Here is a 23,682-nt window from a genome sequence, read left to right as displayed (position 1 = left end):
AATTCATACCATGATATACGAAATGCCTTTATAGAATTCAAAGTCTACTTTTACTAGCGCCAACAAGGGGTGGAATGTGGGAATTGGAACAGTGGTTCTATGTACAAATGAGTCAGAATATCTTCTGTGAATGTAGATGAATATTACACACTGGCCAACGGACACCAAGGTATGTGCAGTGAGTAGATTGACTGTAGAAGACAAGGGGGACATGAACTGGAATGGGGGGGATTTTGTGCACGTATTGTAGGCACACAAAATGCAGACAGGCTCACATAGCGCTAGTCTAATCAAATGTCATAAAACAAGTAGAGGAAACCTATATAGCCTTCTGTCTACAGCAGTACACAGCAAAAAAAGAACTGCTCACTTATTTGACCACACAGACCCTGAGATTGGACCAACACATGGTATGGCATAGCTGGCACCACTTGGAACAGACTGATCCACCCCCGCTCCCCCTAGCCTGACTACAAATCCAAAAGCTACAATTCCATTTTCTTTTAGTTGTACTAAATTTGCCCATGGGTCAAAAGGAAAAATATGAAGGTCTATCCATTCAGCAAACAAGCAGATAAGTACATTTCAGTCATTTAGCTGTACTGTTAGAAGTCGTTGCATGCATTGTAGATGATGCTTGGGGTGATAATGTACTGCCATCACTAGGGCAAGGCAGCTTAAGTAATCGTCAAAACTCACATTGGTTTCACCGGTTGTCATGATTTCAAAATGAGGTGACAAACATACAGGCTTGAACTGAAATCTATTATTCAGGTAAGCCTAAATTAAGGAGGTGTGAAGTGATGTCACATATAATCAAATCATTTAAAAAAGAAAATCATCAAACAAACAAACAAAAAACATTTAAAAAGCTAAATTCAAGTTGCCAAGATCACCAGAATAGGATATTTGGTCATCATTGGTTTCTCTAATTTTTTTTATTTTAGACAATTTTGTCAAGTCAGAGCAAGCAGCTTAATAGTTCACTCAAGGTGTGACTTCGCTGGGTCAGGTGTTTTCCATCCCACACAAAAAGAAGGTCCAAGCTTCTATGGGAAAGTGCATCTTAACCACTTAGGAGGCTCAAAGCGTTTCACTGCATTCCACTCTTTAGTCAGACCCCTGGCACAAAAAACGAGCTTGCCAGGTATCAGCTCGTTTAAATAAAGCTTTAACCTTCAACAAGTATACGAACGCGGTGAACACAATGTAGCCGGGACAAAGCGATGCGTTTCTGCGTGTACAACTGCGGTGACTCCCAACGGCAGCGTGCTCAGCGAGGGATGTCAATGCCAGTATGAGGAAAGCGTGAAGAAGACAATGGAGCAAGCCCGGGGCTAGAGAGCGTACAATGTGCCGGGTTGATGCAGAGATGTTACCAACGTGGGACTGTCAGCAGCCAGTATGGATGTTAGAAACCAGAGATGGAGCTGAGGCAAAGGAGGCACGTACGTAGAAAGGTTCCGCTGAACCGATCTGAGCTGTAAGGTGCTGTGCTAAGTGCCTCTGCTTCCCTCATCTCTATCCCCTCTTCCCCTTCGTTATGATTGCACATCGCCCCTTTGACCTTTCCCAGACCCCCCTCCCCCTCCCTTAGAGGTCGATGAGCTGATCCACCAGTAGAAGGGATCGGGCCATGTTGGGGATGCTGGACTCTGAACTGCCACTGTTGCTGCGCGAGTGACCACCTGAAATGTGCCAGAGAGAGATAGAGAGATGGAGAAAGACAGAGAGAAATGGATATGGGAAAGGCCAAGGGAGAGTAAGAGTGTGAAAGACAAGCAAAAGAATAAGTAATATTAACGTAGAGCGTATGGTGAAACAAAGGAGGTGGGTTGATGAGGACGGGTGGAGCACAATGACAAGAGCAGAGATGTACATGGAAGAGCATGGAAGAGGGGCAGGAAAAGAAAGACAGGCAGAGAGTAAGCTGGGGTTATTTTAATACAGCTGCATCATTATAGGGAGAGTAAGAACGGCCTCTTCTTTCATCCTAATTTGGGGAGGACGACCATTTTTTTGTTTGGTTTTCCATCCGATTCCGCTTTTAAAAAAAGAACAGAATATACCCGCGAGAAAAACTAGAGAAAAAGAAAGAATTGACTACGGCACCAGTATTAAATGTGGGCATGTGGTTGGAGAAAGCTCATCCATGTGAAGTTTGATGGAATGAAAAGCCTCGATGCCGCTGCACGCCAAGAACTTTCATCTCATCATCAGCAGTGACAGAATGAGCGACTCCTGTACACGCAAGATAATTTTTTTTTACCGGAGACTGCATGGTTGGACGGGGGGGGGGGGGCTCAGCTCTGGATTCCATAAGCCTTACCTTGATTGACATTTTTGGAGATGAGCACGGGAATGGGGTCAAACTCGTCCTCAGTGCCCTTCTCCCCACCCGATATGAGGAAAGCAGAGTCTGCGGTGAAGGAAGAGGAAGTGAAGGAATGGCGGAGGGGAGAAGGTTAGCGCAGCCAGAGAAAGAGAAGCAAACATAAAAGGAGGACGTAAGGGGTTAAAAAATAGATGCCCGGCAGTTACAGCGTTTAAAAGCCATGCATTCGATGCAACTTCTGGGTTGAGGGTTTGTTGTTAAGGCTTTATTCACATCTGATTCGGTCGAAACCACCAGTGTTGTCTTGTCAGTTCCAGGTCTCCCGGGACTCGGATGGATCTGTGTTGGAACTGGCTTAAACACCCAGAACCTAAGTCTAGCGGTGGGCCGAAGGTCTTACCAGAAGCTGTCTGACTGGGGAGTTGCGATACAGAGGACAGCTCGTCCAGGCAGGAGCCAGAGCTGGAGCCAGGAGCGGCAGAGCAGGAGGTGAGGGCAGAGACAGACGGGGCTCTGGGGGTGGAGGGGTGAGATAACAGATCGCAGCCCAGCAGAGAGTCCTCACCCGCCAGAGGGTCTGACAGAGGATGACAGGAAGGAAAGAAAGTTAAGAGTGTCAGCTAAAGAAGCGGAAGAGAACCCCTTAAACTCAGATAAAACGTACTCATGTCCTAGTTAGAATGTCACAATTATTACATTATCGTCTGGTCTCAATATTTTTGCAAAATCTTTGGATTCCAAATCACATGTTCCATCCAAATTTAAGGGGAATTTTGAAACGAATGTTAGAAATATTCCAATAAATAGAACGTGAATTACTTGAGTTTTCCCATCAGACGGGTTGAGGCAAATTAACTGTCTACCAACATTTTTATGTTCCAATGTTCAATGCCAATAAATAGACTTGCATTATTACACATTTTATTTCATGCCACCATTATTCTGGCATACAACAAACAAAAAAAGAAGACTATTCTTTTCTGTTAAACTAAGATGTCATGATTTTGACTGCCCTAGTTTAGATTTCAAAGGGTGACTGAAAATGTGTGTAGTGAAGCAGAACCCCACAGCGATTTTTGGAAAAAAATAATGAAAGAATGCAAACTCATAGCCGAGCAGCAGTCACACCCTGCTGCTCGGCAGTAGTCCCGCCTACATGCTCAGCCCACTTTAGCCACCAGCAATGTCAAGTTGTTCGGCACTTCAGTAGCATCCAGATTGTTTGTTTGGAGCACAATCAGAAATGATGATCAACAGTATGAAGGGTTTCCTCTCACAGGAAAGGGTTTACTGATAACCCCGGATTTCACTCCGCTGCAAATAAGCATTCAACTATCCTCTAATTCTACTGGGTGCCGTCATAATTAGACACTCACAATGAACCAGCTAGAACGGGTTATTCTGGTATGCAGCTGTAGATTAAGGTCGAGTGATTTATACCTCTCTTATCTACAGGTAAAGCAGATTTTTCTGAAAGGTTCCCTAAACCAAACACTGACGATGGGTGACCACCAATGGAAAATGGAGGAATGAAGAATATTGATCCTGTATCCTTGCTCAGGAAACCACTGACCTGACATGCTGGTAGAGATGAGCTCTGGTTGAACCGAATGCCGCTGACTCTGGGGAGCCTCCAGACCGGGAATTAGAGAGTCCACGCACATCTCTGTCTTTGCTAAAACACACAAACAGTTAACAATGAAATAAAATGATCAAAACGAAAGACAGCAAAAGAAATGTAGGCCTTCCAGACTCCACCGACGAACACAACAGTCATCACTCATATGGAGAGGAAGGAAGAGGGGTGGAGAGGAGGCATGCTTGCAGGAGTGGAGGAGGAGGAGGAGAAGCGCACCATTGCTGGAACTCTCTACAGAGCTGATGAAGGGGTCAGCCAGAGCTAAGAGGTCAGGGAGCAGCAGAGAAGTCTCTGGGGACTTCAGTCCCTCAATCAGCTTCTCTGTGAGAGATGGAAGGAGGCCATGGAGAGATGACAAGAGAAAGATGTGAAAACCAGAGAGTCTTAGCTTGAGGAAGCAGGCAGACGGCAAAGAAACAAAAAAAAGAACTCAGGCAATAGGAGGAAATATTAGTGAGCAATGTCATTACAATAAACGAGAATACTAAAGTGTTAGTAACATCCAATAATATTAAACAGCAGCAATCAAACTGCAATATTGGGTACTCCACATGCATTATATCTTGATGTAAACGTCAAACATTAATGTAAACATTAAAAAAGGGATATTTAGTATGGAAATCCTTTGTTGACCCTTATCTGTTGGGTAAAATATTTTTTGCGGATACGACATAGTCAAACAGTAGTTTTAATTTCTGAACTAAGTCTGGCTGACCAACTACAGATTGTTTTGGATTAATTAATTCCTGAGTCAATTCCGAAAGTGGGAGCTGCTACTTTAGTGTGAGTGGTTTGGATTCAAAGGGACTTTCATCTAAAAATCAAATTTTTCTGCAAAATGAGGTAAAAACATGAATAAAACATGAAGAAAAATGTGAATAAAATACGAGAAGTGTATTTCTTACTAAAAGCAGAGGCTACACTAAACCATGCACACCATTTCTGAATTGGTCCATTCACAGGCTGCCAGTAATATAAATAAAACCACTCTTCTCTAAAAATGAATTCACACCATGCAAGGATAATAAATTGGTGCCTGCTGCAGTAACACACTCAAAAACTCCAATTAGTGTACTGAAACCTTGTGGTTTCCGAATGGACAAATCCCTGCCAGCCTTGAACCAGCGGAACTAACAAGTAATAATACTAATAAGCTGCAATGGGACAGGAATAAATATTTCCATTTTCCACAGGAGAACAGAGAGGATGAAAAAAAATGACAGCACATTTGCAGTTTCTTTACCACGCAATGCAAACCCTTATAACTAAATTTTTCGGATCAGCGCTGACAGACAACCCAAGGACATTACCTCAGCATTACACTCACGTGACAAAATCGTCACAGAAGGGCAAGAAGACTATTATAGGAGCCAAAAGCCTTATTATGGGGCTCCTTATTATCAGTAGGGTTAAGTGAGAACCAAGTCCATGCATGTGACAGCAAGGCAGCCACTCCTGTTAGCTATACTTACAGGTGAACACCTATGGGGGGAGGGGGGGGAAGACAGTAGATGTGTAGGCTCAGACTATGGCACAGCAGATGGGATGTTTTGCCCCATTTACTGCAGGAGAAAGGTCAGTCCTGATCACAACCATTTACAAATCCCAAGGCACGACATTCCAATTTTCCTTTATTCTGTTACAAAAAATGGAAACTGTACGCTGCTTTGTCCGCGTCTGCTCTCATTGCTTTTGTTTGCATGTGGTGTGTTTGACTGAGATACTGAGTGAGCGACGCAGACGGTTTAGGGGGGGCGGAGCAGATTAACCACACCCCAATTATGTAACAGCCTCAACATTTTATCCTCACCATTGAGTAACGACACAGTGGATGCAACAGACTGACTGTGACTGCAACAATGTTGGGCGACGACCTCAAAAGCTCATAGTCTCTAACAGACTAACGGCATAACTGGTGAGAGCAGAGAGATGTCGTTCTGAATTTAATTACTTAATTAATAAAGAGTGAGAACATGAGCGAAGGATGTGACGCTGAACCTTTCCCAATACTTCTCTTAGTGTTGCTAAACAGGCATGTCGACAGTACAGCAATCCAATTAACAAAGAAGGTTTTGTCCTTGATGTTACCAGGCAACAGCAAGAACACAGATCTGGAAGTGTGATGCAATCTAGCTGCAGCTCGGCCTCTTTTCATGAGGACTGACAAGGAAGTGCTGTGAGACTGCCAATATCAACAAGATAAGACATTGTGCAAAAAACCCTAGCTTTAGGAAACAGCAATTTCCAATATATCTATCTCACAAAATAAACAAAGTGACATCTTAGAGATCTCAGAGAAGAGATGTGGACCTTAAACGAAACAGTGATACCCACATATAGACTTGGGCAGGCCACCCAGGTATATTGACAGCCTCCAAAATACTTGACGACCCATTTTAGCATTTTTTAAAATTTTTTTTTTAATTTGTCCGGGAGAACAACCCCATCCAGAATTTGTTAACTAGTGGACAATCTCCCCTCGCTCCACCCCTCCTGTACCTGTATGTTAGAAGACGCAGACACGGTGGATATTTTACAAGTCATCGTTGGTAAAGGCGGCTGCTCGCGCTCTCTGGTTTAGGTGGATTAAAAAACACTCCAAGTTTGTATCAGGTCGAGGGGCAGCAGGAAGTGATGCTGTGTTCCATGGGAACTAGGAAAACTGTGATTTGTGTCGGAAGTGATGATGCGTTCCACGAGAACTCTTAAAACTGTAATTTGTGTCGGAAGTGATGATGTGTTCCACGGGAACTCTTAAAACTGTAATTTGTGTTCGTGCCCCGCCTCCCTGCCGGCTACCACTACAAGTATATTTCAGGCCTGTGGGAAACACTGAAACAATTACCTGGGGTGTCAGAGAGGGAGAGGGCGTTAAAAGGGTCCGACAGGCTCAACATTGCCGACCCTGCATCCAAACCCAGAATGTCAGCCGACCTTTCAGCTTAACATCGGACAGAACAGAAAGAGAAAAAAAGAGCAGTAGCAATGAAAGGAGGAACAGTGAGAGCAGAGAAAAAGGCCGGACTGGGACAGTGGCAAAAGCGAGGCTTTATAACAACTCCAAGGAGATCAAAGATCAAACTGAATTATTGATGATTATTGAATTATTGATATAAATAAATTGTGAAGCTGCAAAAAGCAGAACCCAGCCAAACCCAACTACAAACCCACCCAGGGAGTAAAAGAGGTAAAACAAACACCTGGGAAAGCTTGAAGACCTGGAATGAGATCTTCAGTGGAGCCTGTGGCCGTCTCTCCTGCTTTAGCTGCTGTACACAAACAAAGTGAGGTCACTAAAAGCACACATTCATCAGCTCGTGTGGCTTGTCTCAGAAGTAGCGGTCTTACGGTCAGCCAGCTTTGCAAAGTCCTTGTTCAGCAGCTCCTCTGCTGTGAGCTTGGAGAAGTTGTCATCCCCAAAGGGGTTCCAGGAGGGCTGAGCGGTGTTTCCTGGAGGAGCAGTGGGGGCACCGGCCTCACTGGGCTGATACACACTCTGCTGGGAAGAGCACGGGGAGCCGGAGGGAGTAGTACTGGCAGATCTGTAGGAACATAAAAGTGGGTTTGATACCAGACTTTGGCAATACCAGACATGCAATATCGATATTATGGGGGTGGGAATTGCCAGTATTGCGATGCAATACTGCAATATATTATTAATTCATTTCTCATATGAACAATTTTTTTTCTCTGTTTGTCTTCCGTCCACACAAAGCTTGAAACACTGATGTCCTGACGTCAACTTGCGCATTTGGGAGGAACCTATGAGCGATGGTCGACGACCAGTTTGTTTACATGTGATCAGTACTGTTCGCTTTAATTACATGTTTACAAGTTATTAAATTAGTTCACCATGTCTCTCTCAAAAGCCTCTCCAACTTTAGAAATCGTACATACAGTATTGTGTATGTATTGTACAGGTACTCCTCACTTAATGACCGGGTTCCGTTCCTAGGACCAGGTTGTTAAGCGAATTGGTCGATAAGCGAGGACACACATTATTTCACGGTAAGGGGGCGTGGCAATCGTGAACGCTAGTGTAGTGAATACTGACAGACTGCGGGAACGAGACATGTCGCTGAGACGCCGCGCATGCAGCACACACCACGCACGCAGTGGGCACGCCACTGTATTGTACGCAGCGTACAATACTGAGTGGTCGGAGAGCTGGTCATAAATCCGAATGGTCATTAAACAGGTAGGTCGTTAAGTGAGGAGTACCTGTATTGTGATTTGGACATGAGAACCTTAAATGACTTAAGATGTTATCTGCATTATGATTACACTGCTTCTTTGAGCTTGTAAACAAAGTAAACATGTTCTGTAACTGCTGGGAGGTTTCCTGCGTATGTGTATTGTAAGCATTTTTAGAGTTTCAGTGTGGACAGCCAACTTTTTTTAAAACACTAGTGTGGATTGGAAATGTTTTATAGGAAAACTGCATTTTTAAATGTATCCGCATTAGTGTGGACATGGCCTATATCTCACATATCTAAATGTTAAAAAATATTAATAATTATAATCTATTCTTGCTCTCAGAGTATCGATGCAAAATTCTGGGGAAAAATATTGCGAAACTATGCTCTATCAATCCCTTCCCAATCGATATTGTGAAGTGAGGCTAGACATCGTCGAGGAATTTATGTAATCCTAATATCGCAGGAAGTTAAAGATTTTCTTCTAGGCTACATTACAGTTAAAAAAAAGCAATGTTCTGAACCTGAACTTCATGGACTGTTCTAGCTGTGCCTGTTCAGTTATAATATCCACATTACAAATTATTGTTTCTGAAATATTTCTTGTGTGTAAATATTTTATGGAAGCATCAATAGTCATCCCCAAAATATAGTCAAATTATTCATACCCAGGTACACAATATAAAATACTGGGATATATGATTTTGTCAATATCGCCATAGCATATTTGAGCAACCAAAGGACATGATCAGAGATGTCATCTGTGCAAGTATCCACAGAACCCAGGGCCTCCTGATGTATGCAAATAAGAGTCAGCGAAAAGTCCATGGATATTTGTGGGCTGAATGGAGCCGTTATTCCTGTGCTGGACCCTCTGGGCTATAAAAAGGAGCCTTTTATTCGCCTTTGGGGTCCTCTGTCATATGAATGGACTGACTATTGCCTTGCTGGGCTCACTTGCTTCCATGAATGGACAGTTGATCTCTCAGATCCCCAAGAGGAGTCAATTCGGCTTACTTGGACTTGTTGAGACTGGCCTCTGCAGCAGCCGCTTGGAGTAGCTGGGTGGACTTGCTCACAGGTACCCCAAACACAGCACTGTGGGTGATGTCGCTGAGGATACGCCTGTGGCCACCCTTGGGGGCCATCTTTGGAGACGAAGGGGGTGTCAGCGAGCCAACTTTCTGGATTGCACATCCACCAGACTTTGGGAGAAGGCATAGGAAACATGAGAAAACGGATCAATATATGTACAACAATGGATATCGCTGCCAGAAAGTGATTGTGATCATGTTCATTGCAGAACAAGATCCCAAATATCTTAGGAAAATAAATAGTCATTAATCACAAAGTGCATGGTTCAGTAGGTTTCCAAAGATGAAAGTCCCCCAAAACCTCTGGTTAACAAAAACAGAATCTGAAATGAGTAAGGCCAGAACAAAACCATGTATAAGGAGGTTTAACGGACGGAGAGATATGATCATTTAAGAGTTAGTAGACCAATAAACCATTTTTCTTTCCTCAAATAAAAATTAATTATATTAATTTTGATTGATAGATTGATTGAATGATTTATTAAGCAGTGCTGAAGCAGATAGATTTTCTGTCCTTCTATTCCATGACAGTAAATTCTCACAAAAGCAATTACTTGGAGTTGCGGGAAAGATTTATGAAACATTATTCCTGAGAAAAGGAAGAGCAAATAGAAATCTGGATGGATGGAAATCTGGATGAGAACCATAAGAAAGGAGCAGGTAGGTAAACCCAGACCCACTGAACAGGGGGCGGTTACCATGGCCTCTGGGTCAGCCGCAAGGCCAACAGCTGCAGACTCTGGGATTGGAGTGAGATGGGGAGCTGCAGTTTCAGGGGTGGAGGCAAAGACCACTGCAGGGCTGGCTGGCAGCTGCTGCTGATACTGCAGTTGCACGGTAACAACTGGAGGAACGGGCTTAGCTTTGGACAGCTGAGGGTCAGATGCCAGACTGGCTGTCTGCTGCAGTTTGTGATAGAGGTGGTGCTGCTGTTGGAAGCTCTGCACAGGAACACCACAAAGCCAATGACTCCCCAACACCACACAGGCCGATTGCCATTTCTAGCTCTATTATGTCACGATGTGCTTCTTATTTTTGTACAGAATTTCCATAATGGGGTTATTTTCTACCACTTATTCCATTCCATTACAACACTTGTGAGTAATGTCTACAAAATAGATCAAAATCCACCATAACCTTTTAAGGCAGCCTTCCAAAATGTATGAGCTCTGGAGTTTGTAGACAAAAAGATGCATACGGATATGCACAAACACAAGTGTGGTGGCAAAGCAGTTTCATTATTTCTATTACAGAACAGCTTCCACCAAACCCACCTGCTGGTTGGCCTGTTGTTGGGGGGTTAGAAAGCCATGGGCCTGTTGCTGCTGCATGAAAAGCTGCTGGTGCTGCTGAGGTGTGGCCTGGGGCAGTAGGCTGGCACTCTGGGCTGGCTGGGGGGTGGTCTGGGCGGTAGCAGCCTGCGGGGTGGCTTGGACCGCAGTAGCTGGCGGCGGGACGCTGATCCCAACAGCTACAAGGGAAGGAATAGAACTGCATTGTAAGACAGAAAGAGCATATTACATTAAAAATCACACACACACACACACACACACACACACACACACACACACACACACACACACACACACACACACACACACACACACACACACACACACACACACAGAGTATATCTCTCTCTTTCACTATCCAGGCACAACTGTGCCAGAAGTAGAGCTGGGTCATTTGGACAAAATATCACTTGACATTTCTCTTATTCTTCATGTCTGCAGCAAGTCACTCAGTATCCAGAGACTAAGGTAGGAGCCCAAGAGCTACTACGTTAATTAATAGCAATAGGCCACTGATAAGATGACCCTAGGTGACTGCTGGAATCAAATGTCTATGAAAGGCAATTAATAGCCTTTTTAAATGCAGCCTAATAGAACCACTGGGATTACAAGGCCTTGTGGCCCGCCGGTTGCTTGAGCCGTTCAATATGCCAAGCTCAATAAAGGATGTCTGGTCCTGTAAGTATGTTGTTCTCTGGATGAGGCAGCAGGAAGCAGCTATCGCTCCTGGCAACTGACATCACACAGTCAGGCTCCTGTCACTGCTTAGTAAGGCGCTAAATGAATCAGCCCTATAAAATGGTGGTAAACAGGGGATCGTACCCATGGCCTGCGGCCCTCCCACTGCAACATTGGGTCTTTTGCGTGGGGTAAGCGCAGGCTGGATGGGCAGAATGCCCGATATGGGCTGGGGTTGGGCCTGACCCGCCTTGGGGCGCTGCCGTGGTGCGATGGAGGTTTCCATGGTGGGGATCGGATCTGTGAGTCTGATGGAGGTAAACAAGTGCAGAGTACAACTTAAGAGAGTTACACTCAGGAGATGTTATGCAGAAGGACGAGAGGCAAAGAGCTTTCATTACCTGGCTTTGGTTTGACTCTTTTTGGCCACAGCTTCGCTGGCTCGAATAGGCTCTGGGAGTTTTGCAGGAATTTGTGAATTCTAAAACAGTGGAAAGAGACTTATGAAAGAATGCCTGATTGAATGAGGTTCTTTGAACTGGTACACAAGTGGGTTAGTATGATAATGTGGAACTGTAACAACATTGATGTATTAACTCATCTAAGTATTCCATGGATGCACCCTCATTTTAATGCTGCTTTGTGGAAGAGGTTGGAAATGTGCTGAATCAGAAGGCTGGGTGCTGACGTTTGCAATGTCAATACATCACAAAGGGGCCTGAGGGATGAATAGCAGCCAACTGGCAAACACCTAAAAGCTTAGCTCCTATGCCTATTCATTTTGTTTCTAGAGTATTATTTTCTTTGCATAAAATGAGATGCAATTAAAGTAAAAGGTGCTTTTTATGCAAGGCTGCTTTAGGTCCCCTGGTGAACATAGTAATTGGTAAACAAACCAGTAATTCACGTATACATTCCTCGCAATTGCATTGCCCGAATGCTGGTACATACGTGCACATTTTGGACTGGACAGTCTCGTCCTCCCAACTTGAAAGCAAAGTGTGATACTTGGTAAATGTCCGGTCTCTGGTCGGCGTCTGGTTCCAGCATGTATCCTAAGAAAACAATACACATATGGGGCCAATTAGAAGCATACACTGAAACTCTCAATCAGGCAGAACAAAGCACACAGGTATACTAGCGAGCATGTTGCTGGGGCAGAAGATCCAGGTTACTCACTTATGAGGCAGTGCATGTCTTGTGAGTAGCGGGAGTTGTCGGGGATGGTGAAGCTGCCGTCACATATAGCAACTTGACTTTCCCCAAAGGGCAGCGTGAAGTAGCACAACTTATAAAGCAGGCAGCCCATCGCCTGCACAGACACAGAAATCTAATCTTAAATCCACAAAACCAAGTACTTACTAATTGTAAAATATTTCTGTCATCACTGGTCATCGTATGGCACAGCTGCTATAGCAGCTGTAATGATGACCTATCTTACCCAGATGTCTGCTTTAGTCGTGATAACCTTGCCTCCGTAGAGATTGACCATCTCTGGAGCACGGTACGATAGAGTGGTGTACCTGGCAAAACAAGACAAGTTCTAATCTGGGCTTTCCTTCAAATTAGTCACTACATTTTAGGTAGTAAAAAGAATGGGAGACCCTTGCTCTTGAGGCGCAGCCTCTTCAGAAACACTCACTTCTTGATTTCCTCCTCCACCACCGGCACTCCCTCAGACTGAGGGTTCTGGAATCGATTGGTGGCGCTGCCAAAGTCGCAGAGCACATAGTGTCCCCGGTCGTGCAGGAGAATGTTCTCCACCTACAAGAGGAGGAAGTGCAGATAAAATAATTTTAGGACTTCAGGAACTACAGTTGTACAGCAATGGATGGAATTATATATCATATTGGACTTTTGCAGCATTTGGTGCAAAGTTTGGGTTACATGCCTTGAGATCCCGATGGATAATGGGAGTCTTGCACTGGTGGAGACGTGCCAACGCCTCGCACGTGTCGCAGAAGATCTGCAGCACCTCTGCTTCGGAGAAACCCGTCTGAAGTCTCTGGTTCATTAGGTTCACCACCTGTCCACCTGCCCAACATGCAATGGACAAGTCCACATAGGTCAGCTGCCACCACGGACAAAGGTTACGACAAGTTAGGGGCTATTAAGATTAGTGTTCTTCATCATTCACAGCCTTATAATTTCCTTAAAGGTGCAGTGTTTAGAATGTGGTGGCATCTAGCAGTGAGGTTGCAGATCGCAACCAGCTGAATACCCCTCCCCATGGCGGTGCAACATGGCGGCTTGCGTGGAAGAGATGGTGGCCATGAAACTCGCGAAAAACGTGGAAGGCCCTCTCTAGAGAGCCTGTCCTGGGTCTAGGTAATTAGGGCCCAGTATCAGGGTGGCTGCAACCCCCATCCCCACACACTCAGGATAGGAGCCCTTGTCATGACATATGTCCATCTGCTCCTGGGCTTATTGCACCTAGCCCACTCTCTATAATAAGCTGTGGCTCCTAAACCCCATCGTCTGTGTCTCTGTGCTAGAGGTCCCTGAAAATGCCACCTGGGTAGTGTGTGGTAGGCAAAACTGTCACAGTTTGGTTTGTCCGTTCTGGGCTACTGTAGAAGAAACATGGCGGTACAACAAGGCGGCACCCGTGAAGCGTACCTGCACCCTATGTAGATAAAAACAGATCATTCTAAGGTAATCCCAACGCAACGATTCTTATTTACATGGGATTATACACTAATTAAAACATACTTATGAATATTCGATTTCCGCCAAGTCCGTTCTGTAAATTCGACACACTGCAAACTCCTCCTGGTAGCGTGCTGAAGTGTCTTTGAGCAAGACCCTGGTGTGCACCTCGGACAGCTGCCGCTATCGATGTATGAATGTGTGTGTGAATGGGTGAATGTGGGGTATGCAGTGCAAACCGCTTTGAGTCGTATGACTAGAAAAGCGCTATATAGATGAACCCCATTTACCATTTAACTCATCTAATCAAATTCGACTATAAAGGCATCAATCTCTGTCTTCCTGTCTGTCTGTATGTATGTCCTTCGATTATCTAGACAGCTGTTAATCCGATCTACTTCACGCTTGGCAGGTGTATTGCTGGGGACCCAGCAATGTGCAGTGTCGAAATTTGGTGCAATTAAGACACGCGTCACGTGTACTATTAATAAACTTTCAATAAACAGCGAACAGAAAATCGGCGGGTTTTCAGATTGTCTTTCCCTGGTATGACTTTAACTAGCAGTTTCATCTTCCACAGGACGGAATCATTGACATTTTGTTAAACTGTGCCATTAAATGTTTTAGAAAGTCTCACATTTTGAACGGGCATACACTAGTTCAAATAAATTCTGAAAAACCATTACCTGTTCACATTGAGGGATTTTAGAACAGCAGCCACTAGCACATACCTTATGAGTTCTTAATAGATGTCTGAAATTTTTAATGGCAAGCCAACACTGCCAAGTTATCAAATGTATATGTCCTCTCACTTTACCACTGAATCCAGGGTTTGGAGGATGAGACTGGTTGTCTGCTGGGTATCTAATAGAAGACCCTAAAGGAAGTTGAGGATAATGAGATTGATAGCAACAGAAATGGGCAGAATTACCTCGACAGAAGTCCATTAAGATGAAGACTTCCCACACCTCTCCTCCCCCTACTGCAGTTATGCTGGAGTCCAGGAAGCCCACTATGTTTCTGTGGCCCACCAGGTCCTTCTGTGTAAACATACGCACAAAGGCTTATCAGAACAGACAATAGCAGATACTGTGTCATTGTGGGATTCTTAAGTGTTCTTAACTTGTAGCTGACTACTTGACTAAATACATCCCTGTGTGTTATAGTTTAGCCTGTTTCTCTGTGGGGGGCTGGTAGGCCTTTGCCAAAGGACTGGAAGTAATAATGACAACTGCCCTGTAATAGTCATGCCCCCCAGGGTGTGGCTCCAGGAACTTCTGAGGTTCCCCTACAGTAAGGCCTCAAGTCAGGAAATGGAGAGGTGAGTGAGCTTAGTTGCAAAAGTACCAGCTCAACAATTTGAGCATGCCTCACTGCACAGTGAATGAATTACTGACTACCAACCGTTGCAGTGCTTTTATACTTTTTTTTGGCTAATATTGCCACTACATTTGGCTGAAGCGTATTTATTTTTCAGCATTTATTTTAACCAATTTCAAGCCCCAAGAGCCAAATGCTTGGAGAAGACATTTATGTCTTGATAGTCTGCATAGTCATTTTTATTCTTATAATATGAGTTTTCTTCCACATATTGAACTCCAGAACTGCTTCAGTAAGTGGATAAAAAGTCATAAGTCTGATTGTTTTTTGAAAGAAAGATTGCTTCGTGATGTCATTCAGGAGATTACATTTTCTCAACTCTTTTCTTCATGTCAACTCCCCTCAATACCAATCATTTCTTATATTGAAAATTAATGGCAACATCAAGTGCATGTCTGAATGGGGGAGTTTGTTCGCAATTAGTCTTGCGGATCGGCAGATTTTACTTCACAGAGCTACAACTTGGGCAACATGTCTGGATTGTGCCACTCACCATGATCTGGATCTCCAGTTTGCAGATTTGCAGGTCATGTTCATTGTTGACATACATCCTCTTAAGAGCACATCTCATCCCTTGGTGACTACGCACCAAGAAAACGATGGCAAACCCTCCTGCAAAGGAAGAAGCAAACAACCATTGGTTTGATATGACAAAAAAAGAGAAATAAAGGGAGGTCAGAGATGGAATCTATACTGAATTGTGTCATGGTGTGTCACTGCATGTTTGAAGATACGATAATACTTAAATGATCCCCGTGGAAATTCAGGTGTTACAGCAGCAGAAGAATGTTACACAAGGTATACAGTGCATAGTAATAATATATAAGATAGAAAGTGTTTAAACACATGAGCATCAGTTCATACACAGCCAAACATTAGCTCGATCTCTGGTGAGGACTGTTAAAGTGATGAGTCAAAGGCCAGTTGGTGCCATGAAAAGACAAGCTTTAAATAGCACTATGTGAGTCAGCAGTTCTAAGGAAATTATGAAATTTATGGAGAAACGAACACATGATACAAAAAGAGACACCGACTCTTTTTGTATTTTGCATTCTTATTTTCTATTATTCTGTATACCCTCAGATACCCATCTGAGATACCCATTTCTTCCCCTATACAGATTTACCAGTTGTTTGGAAGATGTAGTTGATAAGACTGGCATATTCCATACTACACAGACTACCAGACCAGCAGTATAATAAATCAGTCTCTATGTTGCCAGCTCCTGTTCTAGTTTAAATGCACACCATTGTGTGATCCCTGTTCCCAGGTGTTGGTTGTGTGGCTCTCTTCAATCCTTATTGCCCTGACTGTGCTGAATTACCTCGCCAACATCACTAAGCCAAGGGCGGCTCCACGTGACTTGGACTGCCTGGAGGTACTCAAGTGTGAGCTGTGCAATGAAAGAAATGAATGAAGCACAATAGGACGATGGGAGGCAACATCATGCTTTATATAACAGCCTATTTGAATGGTCCTGGCCTTAATAGTAATGTACACCTAACACTAATACTACATTCATTATGAATAAGATCAAGGTCCGAACTTAATTTACTTTATTTATCTTCTCATGTTTTTGGTTGTTGGAGCTAATTGCCAATGTCAACAAGCCATAACAATATGCTTCATAAAACAGACACAGTACAAGACCAAGACTGATGTTTGCTGCAGTAATCTAAGTGTTATGGACCAATGGAACCATACGCTTGACAAGGTTGGATCCTTTGAGACAAAACCAAAGTGACAAAAGTGACACTCGCATCCTGAATCTGAATGCAGCGTGAGTGCAGAGTGAATAGTTCCTTCAAAGCAGATTAACTTCCGACCCTTCATCTGTCCCGCACTGTCTATCCCAAGTTGTGTCTGAGAAAATAAAGGATTAGTAACCTTCTTAAGCATCCTCCAGCAAGTGGTCAATACCCTCACCATGCTGAAGCACCTAAGAGCAGTAAGTAGATCTACAAATAGATATTCCCTTTGAGGTAACTGGCTATCAGGATAAAGCCACTCCAGTGAATGCAGCCCAACCAGAGTGCATGCACATCAGATTACTCCTCCAGGCATTGGAATGAGAAGCGTAGCTAATGCCGTAATATAAGGTCACAAATTGTCATCAAAACAAATCTTATGTAATAGTTGTGCAAATTGTATCCCATATATAAATAACAACATAACCGCTATATTGTTAGCATTTACGTTGATTAAAAGACTCAGTCTAGACAAATGAAATATAACAGGAAATAATGACTGTCTTGAATCTTGACTGTCATCATCTGATCTGGTGCTAAAAGATTTAGGGCGCTTTCACACCTACCCCGTTTAGTCGGTTTTAATCGAACCATTGAAATCACTTGCAAAATATATATAAAAAAATATTATAAATATTATATATATAATATTATAACTTTGTAACAACAAACATTTGAGTAATTGTTCTCCCTTGGCCTGATCTTATAAGTGACAAATTCATGTCAATAACTCAGATTTCACTGATGAAATAAATCAATCAACAACTAAACAAATAGAAAAGTGAATAAACAAACATATGAATAAATAAAATGTGCAGTTTTTTTACATTACTACATACAAAAAAAGTGTAAAGCTATGTGGGCCCTGCGCTGACTTGTCCTTCACTCGTCTTCCGTGTAATAAGTACACAGAGAACATATCGTAGGCATTCATTACGGCCAGCTTGTTCTTTGAAACCCTCTTGTACGTCTCCTCGGAATTGTGTCAGGCAATAAGCCTCCATTTGTCACACACTCGAGATGTGCTCATACTATGTTTCCACTCTTATTTGGCTGGAATACCAAATCATAATAATGAAAGCTAGGATCGCAATGGCAATACGCTGCTGTTGCTCAATTGTTGTCTGTGAAATGTGATTGTCACAGAAAGTGATTTTCCCTCTGAAATATTTTGTCCAAAAGATGACATTGTCATTTGTTCACAAATTTTAGTTTGCTTAACACAGAACCGTGTGAACACTAACTGGACTTGAAAAATGCAGAAAGGTAACAACTTCCTCTTGAATCAGACCAAATCTAGCGAACATGTGAGAGGCCCTAAGGCGAGCTCATCCATTTCACCTTATAGAAACTGGACAACATGGAAGAGTGGATACTACTTACAAAGATGTAATAAACAGCTCACTAGCACCCTGCATTGGAAAGTTTAGCAGTGGCAACTGCGGAGCCATTGTAAATTACAATGCCACTGTTACAGCTCCAGAGACGGCTTATGTTACCACCTGTAATCCTACACAGCTAAAAACCTCATCTAATGGATAGAGGGGCAAAACAGCTTTTGTTACTGAAAACTAAAGACTAACTGTGACAAGACCAACTCCATATGATCTAAAAGAGGCCTGCCGGCAGTCATAAATGTGTGCATTCGAAGTGAAAAACATTTACCTTTACCTTATCACCTATGGTGGACTAATTAAATCTGTGTTCCAGGATCATGTAGGCTACATAGTAGGGATGCACAGTATGTTGGGTCCTAGACTGTGCTCAAACTTGTAAAAAATGCTCCAAAAATGTAATCTGATACTAACGGAACATAATGTTACTACATTGAGTTGTTGGGCATCCTCAATACAGAAATAAACAAGTCGCATCCAGCACATTGGGAAAACAGCCATCATTCACCATCCACAAACGGCATTACAGCTCAGTATGTGGCTGCAAATACCCTCTGCTTCAGACAAAACTTAATGAATAGATGTCATGAGTTAACACCACAAGCTGATGTTTGATAATCTGGTCAAGAAAACATCAATCCACGGAAAAGCCTTTCAGCCATAATTTCCTGGAAGTTGTACAGTTTTGGAGGAAAGCTTGAAATGTTGCAGTTATTGTTGTGACTAACCAACTTGCTCTGTTACCTCCAAGACAATGTGTAATTCACAGCAACAACTGAACGCAGGCTTGAATTAAATTAAGTTAACTTCTCATTTGTGTAGTGTACATATGACAAGGAGTGCGGGAGGTTTGATACCCCGCGCGTCATGACAAAACAGATGGTGGCCATCCATCCTCCTGATAAATTAATCACTCTTGGAACATCCATTATTTAGCAAAGGGCGCTCTGACTGACTGAGCATGGCACATATTCTGTGTGGAGGATTAAGTTCAAGAAAGTATTTTGAAGTAAAAGGGAAAAGGTTCTGGGATTTTGGTATCCAGAGTAGGTGTAATTTTGGTGTCTGAAGACAAAACACTAAAGCCATTTGAATGCCCCACAGTCAACTATTCCATCATATGAGCAGAGTATTGATTCTTCCCCTGCATTAATCCTCATATGATTATAGATCAAATGCTAATCTGGCGTTTAGAGTTATCATGGTTTTACAAGTTGAAAAACGTGTTAAGAATCCGGTAAAATGTTTGATGTGTCAATACAGTGTGACTACAGTGTGACACACCCTTCCACACCCTGGGATTAACCAGCTCTGGTATTTAATCATTTAATGTAACGTGTGTATCTATCCATCTACAGGCCCTTCTGGTGTGAAGGTCCACGGGGGCTTTGTAATGAAATACCAATCAACAAAATAAACCGATTATCAGGAATCACGGCGGACCTGTGGACAGCGGTGGAAGTGTCTCCGGTCGGCACCACTTTCGGCAACTACACCCATGACTACAACCGCATCTCCCAACACTTTGAAGCAGTAAAACCTGGGTTCCATCTGTCTAGGCCAGGGCGTTAGGGTTCACACCTTAGGTTAGGGTTAGAGTTCATCCTTAACCGAAAGAAAGACCCCCTCTCTCTAGAGGTTTGCACAGCAAGAAAGACCCCCTCTCTCTAGAGGTTTCCACAGCCACATGTGTGCCGGTTGGAGACGCTTGATTATCCATTTATTACGAAACAACGCGTGTGTTAAAGGGTTTCACCTTCTGCAATGATCTCCTCCACGGTCACCTGGTACCGGCCGATAGTGAAGCCCCGTCCGATGAAGCAGCCCCCGCTGCCGCCCGCACTGGGACCAGAACCAGGCCCGGAACCCACTAGTTCCCGGCGAGAATCGAAAAATTTCTTCATGTTGCCCCCCCCTCCCTCTGTGTTAATCTAATGTCTACACAATATCCACTTGGTGGGTCTGAGAACAACAGCGATCGATTCGTTGACGGTCCCGGTTGTTTTGGTCAGCGGGACGGCTGCGCTAGCGTCTTAAATAATTGAATGAACGCGGTTAGCTGTAGCCAGTTTCCAGTTAGACGCGAAGCTAAGCCTGAGCTTTAAATAGACCCAGACGCCGCGGTGGAAATTCTCTCTAACTCATGGTTTAGCGAGAGACGATGGAGCCGGTCCAAGAGGTGTTCATATTTGATAGAAAACAGACAATGTCCATGCGGAAGTACCACTGGGCGGACGGTCCGACCAGCTACCTTAGCTTAGCTTAGCTAACTAGCCAGAAATCACACTGCTTAGCCTTGAACTAGCCAGCTAGCGAGCCGTCTAGCACCGTGCGCTGACAGCTGTCAGTGAATTGTATACGTCCAGCATCACAGTCCCTCGGTGCTCCGTGCGGCTTGTCGCACATCTCTTCCTCCACGACCGCCGCCTGGTTCCAGGGTTTCGGGAGTGAAGCTAACCGCTCCGCCGGTTCCTTAACGAGTTAAACCGGTCAATAACGTCCAGGTCCGCCCGCTGCGACCTGCGGGCTGAGGCTAATGACTGGACAGCCGCGTCCACTGCTTCAGAGATTTCCGGAGGATTCACGACGTCCATTCAATGTGTATTTAAATGTCTTTATTTTGCTCTGTTTTTAATGCAAAATGTTTAAAACATATATAATTACATTGCTGAAATGGCGTTCAACTTTCTTCGTTTCTATATATTTTTATTTATTATATTTGCAAAAATGAAATGAAACAGCATGTGAAATAGAAATGAAATTGATAGAAAAAACATAAAATATTGATTTTCCTCTTGACTTTAAATCATAGTAATTATTTCAGATTTTCAATAGAGAGACCGAATAAAACGAAAGAAGCGTCACCATCAGCAACATCAACAACAACAACAATAATAATAATAATAATAATTATTATTATTATTATTATTAGTATTATTATAATTATAATAAACAACCACTTATATTGATAAAACAACACCTGTTACAACACCATTATTATTATTATTATTATTATAAAAATAATAATAGTTATTATTATTATCATTATTATTATTATTATTATTATTATTATTATTATTATTATTATTAATAATAATAATAATAACAATAATAATAATAACTTTTATTATAAATAAATTACAATTCTATTGGACCCAAGCAGCAATGTGTTTGGCCTTCAGAGTAGGTTATATATCTCACAACAGTTGTAGATTACATATATAACACAGGGTGAGTCACTGTTGTTCTTCTTCTTCCTCTCCTCATTATTAGTATTTATTTTTTGTTTTGTTTGTTTGTTAGGTTATTTGTTTATTTATTTATAATAATAATAATAATAATAATAATAATAATTATTATTATTATTATTATTATTATTATACTTGGTTTATTCATTTATTATTATTATTATTATTATTATTATTATTATTATTATTATTATTATTATTATTCATGATTCTCTACATGAATCTCTAAACTAGAAACACGCGCGGTGAGCAGTTCATGACCATTTCAATGACGTTGTACCGGTGTGACTTCCTCCTCTTGGGGTCAGTATTTCATCACTTGTCTCAACGCTTCTTATCTCTTCACGGTGTCAGCGCCCCCCCCCCCCTTTTTTTTTTTTTTTTAGATAATGGTGCAACCATTGAATACCTGCTTGGATCATAGAGACATATCTCCACGGAGTCCTGTGAGTTTGAATCAAGTAATTATTGTCACAAGATCACACTACTCCCCATGGATTGCCAGGTCTGTGTGTCAAAACCAGCGTAAAGGCCAATCAAAACCAGCCCTATCCGGCCGTTGGGGGGGACCCATTTTTATAAAAATAATGTATCCTTATTTATACATATTATTCATGTAATTATCATGCAAAGTCTGTCTTCCCAACCAGCAGACAACAAATTCAACCCACGGCAACATTCGAAAATAGCCCAATTCCGCAGTAAAACAGTGGACCTGGCAACACTGATCTGCCGCAAACTCTAATCTCATAAATTATTTGTCCAAGTTGGCAGACATGCCACATTCCACTCTAACTGCTCTTCTAATTGATTCCTAAGTCCTGATGGCCAGTTCAGCTCATGATCTAACTGATGGAAAGAAAATAAAAGTTGACTAAGTTGTCCGGAAAATGGCAGTTCTGGGCAAATATTAAAGTCTTCATTCCATCATTAATGTACTGTATATAAAAACGACTGTTATTTATGGGGCGCATATATTTGTTTATGCTACAACCAATGTCTAGACGTGTGCATGTTGTGAAGTTAAAATAATTGAGCCACTCAAGCCAATGAGTTATGAGGTTGTTAGTGTTCAAAAGGGACATGAGAAGGTTGTTTTAATCGTGTTCCCCTTAATGTCCGTGTGCTGTTCACTAAATCTCTGCCAGCCCTAAACAGACCTTGTTCTTTGAGTCTCCAAACAATTTTTTATAGCCTCTAGATCATAGATCATAAGTCTAAATTTAAAGATGTCAAATCCCGATGGGTGTGCAGAATTGAATTGCTTTGGCTTTTTATTACAGTCGATAGTTGGATTTTAAGCACTTCATTTATAATCTTGTACATCATACATTTTTTGCCGCATAATGGAACAGCAAGGATATTGAACTCAGGTCACGTTGAGTTGAGGAGTTACTGGAGGAGTTACTACTCCAAGGGTGGAGAGGTGTGGGTTAGGGTTAGGTTTAGGGTAAGGGTTAATTCAAAATTAAGCCCCGCCCCTTTGTCGTAGAGGGGTGTGCCTGGCACAGTTGGTTTTGTCTCAACGAGTAGATGTAATTTCATATCTGCCTCGCCTCCTACCCCCACCCACATGGGCCGCACAGCCTCAAGGCCTCAGTGCCTCGATAAGGTCACGTTTAGGTGCCTCTACCTTGAACCGATAGTTGGTGGTGCTTGAGCTATAGCTTGTTTGATTCCTCTTGGTGAGATCATATCATTTGAGCCGTTGTTTGTCACCTAACTCCCGCGAAGGCCTGCAAAGGTCAAAGGTTAAAAAGCCGTCGGGACTTATTTAAGCCTGCCCCTTTGTCGGAGAGGAACGTGCACGGCAGCGTTGGAATCAGTTTAATAATGTTATTATTAAGCTGTTTTATTATTATTATTTATTTAAAATGCCTTTTTTAACCTTTTTTACAATAAGAAGGATCTATTAACTATCTCCTGATTATATATGTATATATATATATATATATAAATAATATATTATTTATATATATTATATTATTATATATATTATATTATTACATACAAATCAAATGTTTTATGG

The 23,682-nt window shown here is 42.5% G+C and overlaps 1 protein-coding gene across 1 annotated transcript; it reads right to left on the bottom strand.

Annotated features, from left to right (window-relative positions):
* Positions 1-1,593: 1,593 nt before the first annotated feature.
* LOC307232734 (AP2-associated protein kinase 1-like) lies at positions 1,594-20,309 on the bottom strand (the record flags this gene model as incomplete). The annotated part of the gene is made up of 20 exons (XM_080003871.1): positions 1,594-1,688; positions 2,330-2,419; positions 2,736-2,912; positions 3,909-4,010; positions 4,191-4,295; positions 6,820-6,915; positions 7,175-7,243; positions 7,323-7,516; positions 9,188-9,375; positions 10,539-10,735; positions 11,379-11,542; positions 11,636-11,715; positions 12,186-12,289; positions 12,414-12,546; positions 12,676-12,757; positions 12,877-12,998; positions 13,126-13,268; positions 14,815-14,923; positions 15,757-15,875; positions 20,162-20,309. The coding sequence occupies 20 exons, from the start codon at positions 20,307-20,309 to the stop codon at positions 1,594-1,596; spliced, it is 2,517 nt and encodes an 838-aa protein (XP_079859997.1).
* Between the last annotated feature and the right edge of the window lie 3,373 nt (positions 20,310-23,682).

Source organism: Zeus faber (genome assembly GCF_960531495.2).
Source record: "Zeus faber genome assembly, chromosome: 7".
Lineage (NCBI taxonomy): Eukaryota > Metazoa > Chordata > Actinopteri > Zeiformes > Zeidae > Zeus > Zeus faber.
Note: the sequence above shows the minus strand (reverse complement) of the source record. Positions and strands in the feature narration are given on the sequence as shown.